Here is a 13,306-nt window from a genome sequence, read left to right on the forward strand (position 1 = left end):
CAACACACTTGCACACACACAATTTAATAATACTTAGCATTTACATGGAGCTTTCAGTGATTCAAAACACTTCTTGTACATTACCTCAGTCAGGAAAGTCTTTGGTTTGAATGTCCCCTTTGTTATAAGGAGCTTTAGATGAATGCTTGTACTCAACCCTCCCATCTACAATATGGCAATAATTCTTAACAGCATGGTTAAGCAGATGGCAAGAAGACAGTGGCAAGAAGGCAGTGCCTGTGAATCTTTTCAAAAGTTAAAAAGAATCATATACCTACCAAGTATCCTTATCAATCTTAAAAGAACTTTGTAAAAGTTTCTTTTAAAGCTAAAAATCTAGCACAGGCAACTTGGGTCTATTCATATGAACATTTCTAACAAGCATAGTTTTGTTAACTCAACACATTGTAGATGAAAACATTTTAAACTGTCTTTTAGGTGGAAATTTTTATTCTTCCAAGCATTTATAAACTTATTCAGCTGTTTAAAAATTGCCAGCTGTAATTTTGTTTTTAAATTCCTTGATAACTTTTAAAAATTGTGCTGCTGTTTTTGTGGTTGTTTTATGATGTTAATTGCCTTCAAGACTTTCTACTGGAAAAGGTGGCCTTTTTTGCTATTAAGTTGTGTTTTTGGCAACCCCTGTAGGATTTTCAAGGCAAGAGACTTTTAAAGATAGTTTATCTTTATGCATAATAACTCTGGATTTCTGTGGTGGTTTCCCATCCAAGTACCAGGGCTGACCCTGTCTAGCTGCAGAGATCTGACAAAAACAAGCTAGCCTAGGCCATTTGGGCCAGAGCAAGCTGAGATAGAAATCAATAAAGAAAGTCTGCCACAGGTGCTGGGTTTTCTCTATAGCGCTGTGCCACAACATAGGCTATGGCAGTGTACTAGCAAAAACTAAATGCTCAGCACTATCCAGTTACAGTAATTCCTCCTTGCAGTAACTAGGTAAGAATGCCAGCCTCCATGTGGGACCTAGGGATCTCCTAGAATTATAGTTGATCTCTTTTCCCCTGAAGAAAATGGATGCTTTGGATAGTGGATTCTATGGTATTGGACCCCATTAAGGTCCCTGGTCCTCCCCAGGCTCCATCTCCAAATCTCCAGATGTCTGGAGCTCTGGATCTGGCAATCCTACTCCCCCTAATGTGAACCATGTAGCTTTCTTCTGTAGCCATTTCACAGGCCGAGCAAGTGGACCTCCTGATGGTGAATTTTTATTTATTTTTTTGCCACTGTGTGACACAGGGTGTTGGACTTGGATGGGCCATTGGCCTGATTCAACATGGCTGCTTTTATGTTCTTAGTTGCTCCAGCCTACTTAGGCAGAGTGGGATTTTTGAAGCTCTGTCTCCTAGGTTGGATCTAACATTGTGGCTTCTGGGTCAGCCTAATAGACTTGGGTTTGAATCCCAACTCTGCTCTGGAGGCTTGTTGTGACTTCAGGTCAGTCACTTTCTCTCAGCCTAACCTACCTCACAGGGTTATGGGTGCAAGGATACCACGGAGGAGGGGAGTAGTTAGCTAGCTTTGGAATCCCCACTGGGGGGGCATAATATCAAGAACGCAGGATACATCTAAAGGTATCAAATCTGCTTTTAATGCCTGCTAAGCGCGAGTGATATTATAGGAAAGTGAGCTTCTGCTCATGTGCAGAGTGCCTTTCCTTCTCGGACGGATTAAGCACGTGGGCCTGGGGTCAGGGGCTGGGCCTTCCGGGCAGGCTGGGTTTCCAGTGCCACGCTGGGCGTTCACTCCAGGGGCCAAAGAGAGGCCCTGTCTCTTCCTCGCAGGCGGAAGATTGGTGCTTAAAGGGTTACCTCTGCTCGCACCCGAGAAGAAGAGGGTGGGATTTGGGCAGCCTCGGCGGGGACTCGGCTTTTCCCATCCTTCCCTGTTTCGCTTTCCCAGGCTCTACAGCGCCGGAACAGAGCGTGGGAGCGGGGCCCGGGCGCGTCCGGGGTGGGGTAAGGCGAGGGGTTCATAGCGGCGGCGGGGAGGGGGAGGCACGGCAGGCGGGCAGGCAACCATCCCACCCACCCCCGTCTCCGCCTCCTCCCTGCCTCCCCAATGCAATGCAAGGAGCCGGAAAGCAGCCCGCTCCGGCTGCAGAGGCGACTTCGCCGCCCGTCTTCGCCGCTCGTTTCGCCCCTGGCGAGCGAAGGCTGAGCAGCTGTCGGGGCCAGTTTAGAGAAGGAAGGAGCAGCCCGGCTAACTCTGCCCTCCTCTGCGGATGAGCCGCGGGCAGCCTGCAGCTCCAGCAACGGCACCTCTGGGATCCTGGAGCCGGCTGCACCGCGCCGAGAGCAGCCCGCGTGGAGCAGGAGATGTCAGGGGCCGCCCGAGGGGAGGGGCGGAAGGAGCTCTCCGCTCGCTCTTCTTGACGGCATCTATACTGCCCGTCCAGTACCCTGCCTGGGCAGAAACCCTCCCTCCCTCCGCCCAGGAATCCGGATCTGCTTCTTCTGGCCTGCGTTTCCCCCCTTTCCTCCTAGGGAGCCGAAGAGGTAAAGTCACTTCTCAACTCCAACATTGAGCTTTGGGGGGGGGGGGGGGGACTTTCCTGTTCTCTAAATCAAGGTAATCTGGGGTGTAGGAAGTGCCCTGGGCAGCTGCCACTGAGCGTGTGAACCATGTGCTTGGTTTTCTGGGCACATGTTTGATTCCATTTAAAAAAAAATTGCCACAAGGCCTCCGCTTTGCATCTCCTTGTTTGGTGTAGTGGTTAAGTGTGCGGACTCTTATCTGGGAGAACTGAGTTTGATTCCCCACTCCTCCACTTGCACCTGCTAGCATGGCCTTGGGTCAGCCATAGCTCTGGCAGAGGTTGTCCTTGAAAAGGCAGCTGCTGTGAGAACCTTCTCCAACCCCACCCATCTCACAGGGTGTCTGTTGTGTGGGAGAAAGGTAAAGGAGATTGTGAGCCCCTCTGAGACTTTTCGGAGTGGAGGGCGGGATATAAATCCAATATCTTCTTCTTCTTCTTCCTCTCCCCCCCACCTTTGGCATTGCTCTGGGGAGGTGAATTTCTGCTTGTCTCTTGTGTATGCCACAAACAGACACACACTCACCTTTTCTGCCAGCCTGCGAGAAACCCAGTTGGTCTTTCAGGTGGCAGAAACAACCATCCACGCTAGAGGGAGAGAGAAAGGGACAGAGAGAACCGTCTTTCACCCCAAGTCCAAGGAGCCAAGGGAAAAGATGCGGATGCTCTGAGAAGACTGGGGAAGATGGATTAGAAGAGAATGGTGAAGAAGCAAAGTTTAGCGTGGATTGACTGCTGAGAAAGGCAACTGTTCCCTTTAGAAAGGACGTGCCTTTAGTTTGGACTGTCTTACTGTTGAGGATTCCTCCCCCCCTCCTTCCTGTCTCCTTAATTTCATCCCTTCCTCTGGACAGCCACAAAAAGGATGCTAGAAGATACAGAGTGGATCCTGCGCCCACCTTTGTTGTTCCTTCTCTCTGTGGGGAAAAGCTGATTCTCTTGGCTGGCTTTCATTTCACCAAGGCCTGATCCAAAGATTCCACTCAACTCACTCCTAGGCACAGGATTGAGATGGTAAGAGTGGTGTCCTGACCCTCAGGGGAAAAGAGGTTGGACAGTGGGTTACCTGAATCAATGGGGAAACTGAGGGAGGCAGCTGGGATGGTATGTGTTGGGGAGGGGTGCTAACTGACAGGCTATTTATTCAGCTTTCTTTTTTGACTTTATCTGGGTGCTGAAAATTTCACCCATTCTTGATGACAGCTGGAGGAGAGCTGCAAACTAGTGGGGAGGGATGAATCCCATGTTTGCCCAAGAGCAGAGTATTCCTGCGCTCTGTGATTTAAAGGCATACAGAGAGAGAGAGAAAGAGAGTAACAGCCTCAACTCATCCAGACTTTGACTTTCTCATTTTTCAGTAGTGTTTCTCTAGTGCCAAACCAAATATATTTTCTTTAAGGATAATGGTCTGTTTTAATTTTTAGCAGTAAAAACTTGAATGAAGTGTGAACTGGGCAGCAGAAAAAATGAGTAGGGGTTCTGCCTAGCGGTTTGGGGAGATTCAGCATATGCTGCACTAGGCCAAAGGTGGGGTATCTTGAGGCCTTGTATTCTATGCTACCAAAATGTTCCTCTCTCCATTAGGAACTTGTGTGTGCCTGACTGAGGAGGACGTCATGTATACCAGTGTTTCAGGAAAGGAACTGGAGAGAAAAAAACAGACTCCTGATGCCTCCATGCCTTGACCTGCCTGTGGCCTTGTGTTAATGGGACCTGAGCCTTCACTGAAGTAACTCTTGGCTATAGGCAGATCCTCTTCACAAATTCTCTGAGGATCAGTTGGTGAAAAGAAGCAGGATGCCTTGGAATAGGGCCTTCTCTGAGCCGGAACACTCGGCGGAGTATTCTGCAGACTACTCAGTCAGCTTGCCCTCTGACCCTGAACATGGGGTAGGCCGAACCCATGAAGTGACAGTGAGGAGCTCTGGCTCGTGCCTCTGTCTCCCACGCTTTATGCGCCTCACATTTGCCCCTGAGTCTCTGGAAAACCTCTACCAGACCTACTTCCGGCGGCAGCGCCATGAAACTTTGCTGGTCTTGGTGGTCTTTGCTGCTCTTTTTGACTGCTATGTCATCATCATGTGCACTGTATTGTACACCCCAGACAAACTGCCACCTACCTTGGCAGCCTCAGTGGGCCTGGCTCTCCAGATCCTCCTCTTTGTCCTATGCAAGTACGAATTGCTACCTGACCGAGTCACCCGGAAGTTCATGCCCTATATCCTGTGGATACTCATAGTGGCCCAGATATTCTGTTACTTGGGCCTGTGCTTTGCTCGCTTCCATGAGGCCAGCGACACGGTTGGCTGGCAGGCCTTCTTTGTCTTCTCCTTTTTCATCACCCTCCCCTTGCGCCTCACGCCCATCGTCCTTATCTCGGCCATCTCCTGTGGCATCCACACCTTGGTGCTGGGGGTCACCATTGCACAGCAGCAGCAGGACTCCATCAATGGAAGGGACTTGCTATGGCAGGTAAGGATGAGGACTCTTGTTGACTTTGGCAAAAATTGCCTTATGAGGTAGTGGAGGGGAAGATGGACCTTGGAAGCTGGCTTAAGCAACTTGTACTATTAGAGAAAACAAACTGGCTTTGGAGACAAAGTCACACAGGGCTAGGTGTATGATCATTGATCATCCTTTCGTTGTTCACGGAACACAGATACATCTTTATGGGTAAAGATGGACACATCAGGAATCTGGCAAAAATTTGGGGTTCTTGTTAGTCTTGTGCGCACTGTATTCCCAGGAACCTCAGCTCATTTAGAAGAACAGGCTTCTAGCCTTCCTGATTTTGCATGAGGTTCTGTTGCAAAGGACTCAGTGCTGCTTATGTCTCTTTCTTATGGCTCCCCTGTAAAGTTCCTTTACTGGAGGAAGGCTTTTCAGATGAACTCATGAAACTGCCATGCTTGTCTATCAAAAGCAGTATTAGCAACTCTAAACTGCTACCAGTTCTCCAGGGTCTCAGGCAAAAGTCTCATTTCAACCACCACCTGATCCTTTTAACTGGAAATGCTGGGGGTCGAACACATGAACTTTTGTATGCAAAGCAGATGCTGTATCACTGAGCTGCGGCCTCTCCTTTAGGTATTTTGGTCACTGAATGGAGGACTGAAACAACCTTAAACCATATGTTCTCTTCTTTATCCCATGAGAGTGTAAGCAATTCAAGGAGGACATCCTCATTCAGGGATTGGCTGGGTTTTCCCCTTCAGTAATAATTCTCCTAGATTGGGTCTACAGTAGGGATTCACTTGCATGTGTTGGGAGGGTGGCGTTCTTCTCCCTGGGCTTGCTGATTTTTGTACAGCTTGTCTTGGATAATAGGTTGCACCTGTGGAGGGTACTTGGTCATCCTGTCCTGTAAAGTTTGGCTTTCATGACCGAAGCCATGTAAGGAGGCAGGTTCCTTAAGTGGGAAGAAGGTTTCAGAGTTCGCTGAACAGAGTGGTAGGATTTTTGGTGGAGCCCATGGAAACGTTGTAGAATCTCCAAGGTGTCCTCCCCTCTGGAGCCCTTGAAGTGTTGTAGAAAAAGGTGGGGTAGAACCATGTTGTTATTGACAGATTGATGGGGAAGACGTCTGACAGTGGCTACTAGCCATGGTGACTAAAGGGAGCCTCCACATTCAGAGGCAGCAGAGCACAAGATACAGTGCAAGGATGCAACATCAGAAGAAGGCCTTGCCTTCTGTGCCCTGTTGCTGGACCTCCAGAGAAACTGGTTGGGCAATGTGTGAGACAGGATGCTGGACTAGGTGGACCGTAGGTCTTCTAAACTGGCGTTAACATTTATGACTACAGTATCATTTGCAACGTTGCATGGTATCCCTTTTGGGCAGTATGATGGAATGGCCAGATGTTTGCAGGCAGCCCTCTGACATACCAGGATTAATTTTCATATTCTTTCCGAACCAACATACTTTGGTCTGTTGGAATTAAAGGGCTGCTGCAGTTTTAGGGTTTTAAAAAATGTCAAATGGATTGGATCCTATGGCTGCATTCAGCTTCCTCCAGCATAGTGAGCCTTTCATCGGTGGATAACAGATCTCTTTTGCTGGCACAAGAATCCTTGGTTAATGGAACAGAATAATCAAATCCAACCCAAAGTGTGTGCAAGGAAAAATGAATCTGAGTTTAATCATATTAGAAAATGTTAATTAAATTTCATCCTTGCCCAAAGAAAAATGTGTTTGAAGCTAAAAGGGAAAAGTGCACGTATGTACATAGAACAAGCAAATAATTGTAAGAGGATGCCGAGAGATAAACTGAATATCCTGTTAAGAAGTGAAGCAGAGCAGCAACAACACATGAGATGAATGTAATTCTGGGGAAATACATTTTCACAGGGATTTTTTCAAAGCTGAGTGAAGGAGTGGCTGGGAGCAGAACTTCAAGTGGTATATGCTATCCTAAGACAAGGATTTCCAACCTTTTTTGGTATGGTAACTTGGTATCCATTTGGTTTAGCAGCCCATTTTCTTCATTGGCTATCTAGATGGTTTTGAGAAACCAACAAACATTGCGCAAAGGGTGTGGCTGCTCCCACTGTAAACCCAAGCAAATGGCATTTCATTATACATAGCCTTTGCATATGGAGATTACGTTTTTGGCTTTGACTGTCATTACCCTTTCCTTCTCCAATGCTCCCTCTAACCCCCACTAAGATTCTAAGAAACTCAGTCTAGTAGTAACTATCAGGGCATGTTTTATTTGCTCAACATGTGTATGCAGTGAAGAAAAAATACCAGCAAGCGCATGACATGGAAGATACTGTTTCCAGGGTCAGGTCTTGGTTTCCAAAACACAGAAGAGAGCAATGGAAAGAGCAGGAGGGCTGACCTGAGACTCATTTTCAGAGGCTTCAATGGCTCGCTTTTAGGCTGGGAGACACTACCCTATAAGATTTTGCTCTTTCTTTCTCTCGTAGTAGCTTGTTCCTTTACCCACAGTCCTTCACCGCTAATAGGTAGCCATGATTAACCAAGTCTGAAGATAATTTTTGTATCAGAGGCTTAGAACCGATGTGTTGCATAAAGTGGGCTTGACTTTGTGGAAGTTTAAGCCTCCAGCATAGAAGAAGCAGAGGCTGTCACTGGGGGATGTTCAGTATGCAACCGATGTGTTGCATAAAGTGGGCTTGACTTTGTGGAAGTTTAAGCCTCCAGCATAGGGGAAGCAGAGGCTGTCACTGGGGGATGTTCAGTATGTACTTATCAGTGCAATCCTAAATTGAATTACCCTGGTTTACAATGATTGACATCAGTGAGTTTAGAGAGGTATAACTCCATCTGGGATTGCCTGGCAAATCTCTTCCATTGAAACCAGTGGGTCTTAAAAGAAAATAACTTTGGCCAGACTGAGTTTTAAGGCAATGTGTGTGTAAATGTGCTTAATATGCACAATTTCTTTGGCACCAGACTTTGCTTTCCTCTGATGCAGAGTTTTCATTGTATTGGAAAGCGTAGGATATGCACAGCATTGATAATGGGAACTCATTTGTAAGGAAACAAAACCCAAACATTTGGAATGAGGTACTGTTGAATCTGGATAAAATTGAGCACATTTTTTTCAGAGTGTAAGAATTATGAAAGATTCTTTTATTGCAAAAATAATGGTTATTTTATATTAAGATCCTGGTATGTTGATGGGTATGTATATGTTGCAAACACCCCCCCCCAATAAATTATTTTCCTGGATAACCTAAGTTTTGCATCAAGAAAAGTTGATTTCTATAATTTCTATAGAATTTGCAAAGTTGCATGTATATATTCTCTCCCTCACCCTCTGTGATTTCTAAGAATTCAGTCCAATATGATATAATCAACCCGACACTGTCTTCTCAGGAACAAATCACTTAACTCTCATGTAGTTCTGCCCACTCAGTCCCAGACGGAGACCCTGGGTTCTTTATTACTCCGTTTCACAATTCACAATTTCTTCAGTGGTATAAGCTATAACAGAACAATATACATATTAAATTATGAATGACATGCTTAATATCTTTACACTTATTTATGAAATATCAATTTTTAATTTCCATTTTTAGGCTGACCTTCAATCAATAAGTATTCGGACACGATTATTGACTTTGAATTATTTTCCAATTCTATAATAAAATCATATATCTTCATTAAATATCTCATTTTACAAATAAATTTATGTAATAATTTATAAAAATTTTAAATTAAATTTTTTAATTCATGTTTACCAATATTATTTTTTATAACCTCTTGCCCTATATGAAAACAAGCCTCATTGAATTGATGTATAGACTTTCAATTTATTGTTTGTTCTATAACAAAATCATAAATTTTTATGAAATAACTCATTTTAATAATAAATGTATAACTCATTTTAATAATAAATGTATATTTAATAATAAATGTATAAATCTTTTAAAATTATAATCCATGCTTACCAATATTATTTTCTACAACCTCTTAGTTGGAATCAAGCCTCATTAAATTCTACGTCTTAAAATAATCCCATGTACTACTATTCTTATACTGTATCCCATTCCTTAAAGAAACACATGTCAATTACATTTATTATAGAATTGGAAAATAATTCAAAATCAATACTTATTGATTGGTCAGCCTAAAAATGGAAATTAAAAATCGATATTTCATAAATAAGTGTAAAGGTATTAATAAGCATGTCATTCATAATTTAATATGTATATTGTTCTGTTATAGCTTATACCACTGAAGAAATTGTGAAACGGAGTAATAAAGAACCCAGGGTCTCCGTCTGGGACTGAGTGGGCAGAACTACACAACGAGTGTGAAGTGATTTGTTCCTGAGAAGCCAGTATCGGGTTGATTATATCGTATTGTATTGTTGTATACCGTCGCTCCCAAGTATTGTTTACTATATTTCTAAGAATTCACCAGATGCAGCTTTGAGATCTGTCAGTGCAACTGGGAAGGTTAGAAGTTTGGTTTTGGTAAAAAAAAATAAAGTAAAAGTTGTATTTTCCAGGGCACTAATTCACTTATATCTTATGCTCATGTGGAGCTCCCAGGAAACCCTACTCCGCCACAGATGCTTGCTGGATGACTTTGGGCCAGTTACTTGCTCTCCACCTGATCTACCTCACAGGTTCTAATGTAAAGGTAAACTGGAGAGAAGGCAAACAATGCTATAAGCCACTTTGGTTTCTCTTTAAGGAGGAAAGCAGAGTATAAGCAACTCAGTTAATAAATCAGACAGACCTGTTTAGCTGTTTAGCCTTTGATACCTTTAAACCATTATCTGTGCTTAATACCAATTTCCGTGCTTGGATAAAACAGTTTTGGAACTTGTAAAATACCCATCTTCTTGTGCATATTAGGACATGTTTTATTTTTACATTTTTTGCTATTCTTGGTTCACAGTTTATTAACTTGGGTTGCTTTCCACTGTATCTTCAGTGGAGGATCCTCAGCCCAAGTGAAAATGTGTTCTTATTTGATACATTTATATAGGTCCTTTCTGCTGTTGCATTCAAGGAGCTTCAGGATTGAAAACAACACCTACAGTACAATTTACTCAACATAGAAGGAACAGGGAAAGCAAGCAAATTCAGGTGGTAACTCTTACGTAACTTACAGAACCATTCCTTCTAGACCATTTGGAGTGACTTCTGCCTAGGGTTGCCAGGTCTGTGTTGGAAATACGTGGAGACTTTGGGGGTGGATTTGGGAGAGGGCAGGGTTTGGGGAGGGGAAGGGCTTCAGCAGGGTACAATGCCATAGAGTCTACCCTTCAAATGCCATAGAGTCTACTCGTTTTCCTCAGGGGAGCTGATCACTGCCAGCTGGAGATCAGTTGTAAACACAGGAGATCTCCAGGCCCCACCTGGAGGCTGGCAACCCTATGTTTTGCCAGAGAGAGTTCTGGGAGGGGGGGCTGATGGCATGTGGCCCCAGGCAAGCAGTCGCTTACTCTCCCATTCTGATGCACCAGGTGAAATGACTGTTGATGGAAGCTGCTGGGGAGTGAGGATTTCCAGGGCACATAGTCCCAGAGAGGCTGTCTCCATTCACACACCTAAAGAAGTTGGCCCTCCCTAGGCTGTACCCTTAAACATCCAGGAATTTCCCAGCACAGAGTTTGCAACTGTATTTCTACACTATGTCATGCTCAAACGCAGCATGACACTTGAGTCTGTCTTCTTGGAGCCAGATCGAAAGAAAGCCCTGTTGGATTCTATTCAAAGGTGGAAGAGTGGAGTGACTGTCAGCAGCATTTCTACATCATCCCTTCTCCATATTAACCCCGCAAAAATCCTGTGAGGTATTTAAGACTGAAGGTGAGCAGCTGGCCCAAGAATCCCTTACAAGTATTATGGCAGAGTAGGATTCTGGGAACAAGGCCCTGTTCTGACATGCTAACTGCTATGCTATTTTTTTCTCTTATTTTTATCTTTTTGTGTGTTGGTTTTATGTTTTCACTGATGGTTTTAAATAGTTGCTTCATTTTCTGTTGTTAGCCACCATTGGAAGTTTACTCTGAAAGACTGGTTAGAAAATTTTAAGTAATATAAAGGCACGAATTTGCCATAGTCTGCTGCTACATATAGTTCTACCCTAAATTGATTAATAGGGGTTTAATGTATAACACCTTGCAACTACACTGAAAAGTGAAATTGATTTGAGACAAATAATAAGGGTTATTAATTACCATTGGCTTTGGTAACACCCTATAACAGGGGTGTCAAACATGCAATTCGGGGGCTGAATCAGGCCCCCGGAGGGCTCCTATCAGGCCCCTGAGCAATTGGCTGTCATCGGCTTCCTTCTCCCTATATATTGCTTCCTTCTGCATAAAGGCTTACGTTTCAAGGCTTGCTCAATTGCACAGGACCTACAGAGAAAAACCTCTGTTTTCTCCATTGGCTGAGGCTCCTCCCTTGGGAAGAAGGGGGGAGGAATAGCTTGCTTTGCCAAGCTCTCCCAGTTGCACAGTGGAGCTACTGAGCCAAACCTCTCTTCCTTCTATAGGCTGAGGCCCCCCCCCCAATCCCTTGGGGAAGGAAGGAAAGAGCCAAAGCTTCCTTTGCCCAGTTCCCTGGATCCCATGGGAGAAATACAAAGAAAGCATCTTTAAGACCAATGAGTGCTAACATTTTAAGCATGTTTTAAGTTTTTAAAAAATATGTATTTGTATTTGTGTTCTTTATAACATTTGTATCTCTGCTACCTAATCTTAAATAGGTACACACATGACCCGGCCGACATGGCTCGGCCCAAAAAGGTCTCTTTTATGTTAGATCTGGCCCTCATAACAAACGAGTTCGACACCCTCGCCCTATAGTATATTTTTGATTTAGACAGATTTAGTGGAGTGTAACTCTGCTTTGAATTGCAGTATTGTAGAGCTGGCCTTTCTTCAGCCTATGATGCCTTCCCCTAGTAATTTATGCCTCTCTGGAGCCACTGAAGTTATTAGGTGGCAGGAAAGCTTCAGACTTTGCTCTATGAAGTGGAAGGACTGGGGTAGAAAACCATCTAGGGTTGCCAGGTCTGTGTTGGAAAATACCTGGAGACTAGGCGTGGATCTGGGAGGAGGGGTTTGGGGAGGGAAGGGGCCTCTGCATGGTCCAATGCCATAGAGTCCACCCTTCAAAGCAGCCATTTTCTCCAGGGGAGCTGATTCCTGCCAGCGGGAGATCAGTTGTAAAAGTGGGAGATCTCCAGGCTCTTCCTGGAGACTGAAAAATAGTTGCAAAATAGGCACCAAAGGCAGTCTAATAGCTTATTGTATCTTTAGTGACCAGTCAGAAGACCTCCTGGGCAAGAGTCCCACCTGGCCCACCCACTGTCTAATAATACTTGGTGGCCACCAAGAAAGATGTTGGTGGGTCATGGTCCCCATGATGGCACCTTGGGAACCCCTGGTGTAGAGGATAGAGTGTCTTGGCAGGTTGCGGGAGATTCAGGTTCAAATCCCCACTCTGTCATGGAAGTTCACTAGTTGTGAGGATAAAATGGAGAAATGCTGTGCTGTGGTAGCAACTACTGCTCAAAACAATGGTGTTTTTTTTTTTAAAAAAAATCTGCTTAGCCAATCAGATCTTCAGAAGCCTTCTGGACAAAAGCCTCACCTGGTCCCTCCCACTTTCTAAAAACACTTAGTGGGTGCCACGAAAGGTGCCATTGTGCCCATGGACTCCACATTGGAGACCTCTGCTTCAGTAAATGTTTGAAGACACTTTAGACAGCAAGCATTCTAAATAAAGGATGGAGCAAATGGATTGACAATGCTGAGCCAGGACTGTGCAAAATTGCATTTGGGTGCTTTCTATTGTAGGATTCCATGTCTTTTGTAGTTGTCTTTTGTTCTGCGCTTTTGCCTTCCATCTTCATTTTTCTCTAAATGCTATGTATGCTTTCACAATAAGTCCCATAGATCCCAACAGGGTTTCCTTCCAGGCAAATATGCATAAGCAAAGTCTTTGCCTCAACACCAGCCTGCGGGCAATTTTTCAATTACATACATAGGTTAGCACAAGCAAATGACCTTTCTTTCTTCATCTGTTCCTCTGCTGCTGCATATACAAAATCTAACTCTTGCACTCTAGAGGAATAACAATCCCTACTCAGTTTTAACCTCTGCTTTTACCCCTTGGCTTCTGCATAAAAGAGAATGCCCACATTTTAAATACCATGACAGATGTTCTAAGGCAGCATATCAAATCAATTTGTTAAATGATCTTGTTGTGTATGTTCCGTGCCCAGAGACTGAAGCCTATATCTCTGCAATTAAAAAG

The 13,306-nt window shown here is 44.4% G+C and overlaps 1 protein-coding gene across 1 annotated transcript in view; it reads left to right on the forward strand.

The window, feature by feature from the left end:
• Positions 1–3,417: 3,417 nt before the first annotated feature.
• The window catches only part of ADCY3 (adenylate cyclase 3), a 118,795-nt gene continuing 108,906 nt past the window's right edge, over positions 3,418–13,306 (forward strand). The window contains exons 1-2 of the mRNA XM_060250182.1: positions 3,418–3,565; positions 4,136–5,023. Coding sequence (XP_060106165.1) covers positions 4,349–5,023 — 675 coding nt within the window. The 5' untranslated portion in view covers positions 3,418–3,565; positions 4,136–4,348. The remainder of the gene's footprint in view (positions 3,566–4,135; positions 5,024–13,306) is intronic.

The sequence above is a fragment of the Heteronotia binoei genome, chromosome 1, assembly GCF_032191835.1.
Source record: "Heteronotia binoei isolate CCM8104 ecotype False Entrance Well chromosome 1, APGP_CSIRO_Hbin_v1, whole genome shotgun sequence".
Taxonomy (NCBI): domain Eukaryota; kingdom Metazoa; phylum Chordata; class Lepidosauria; order Squamata; family Gekkonidae; genus Heteronotia; species Heteronotia binoei.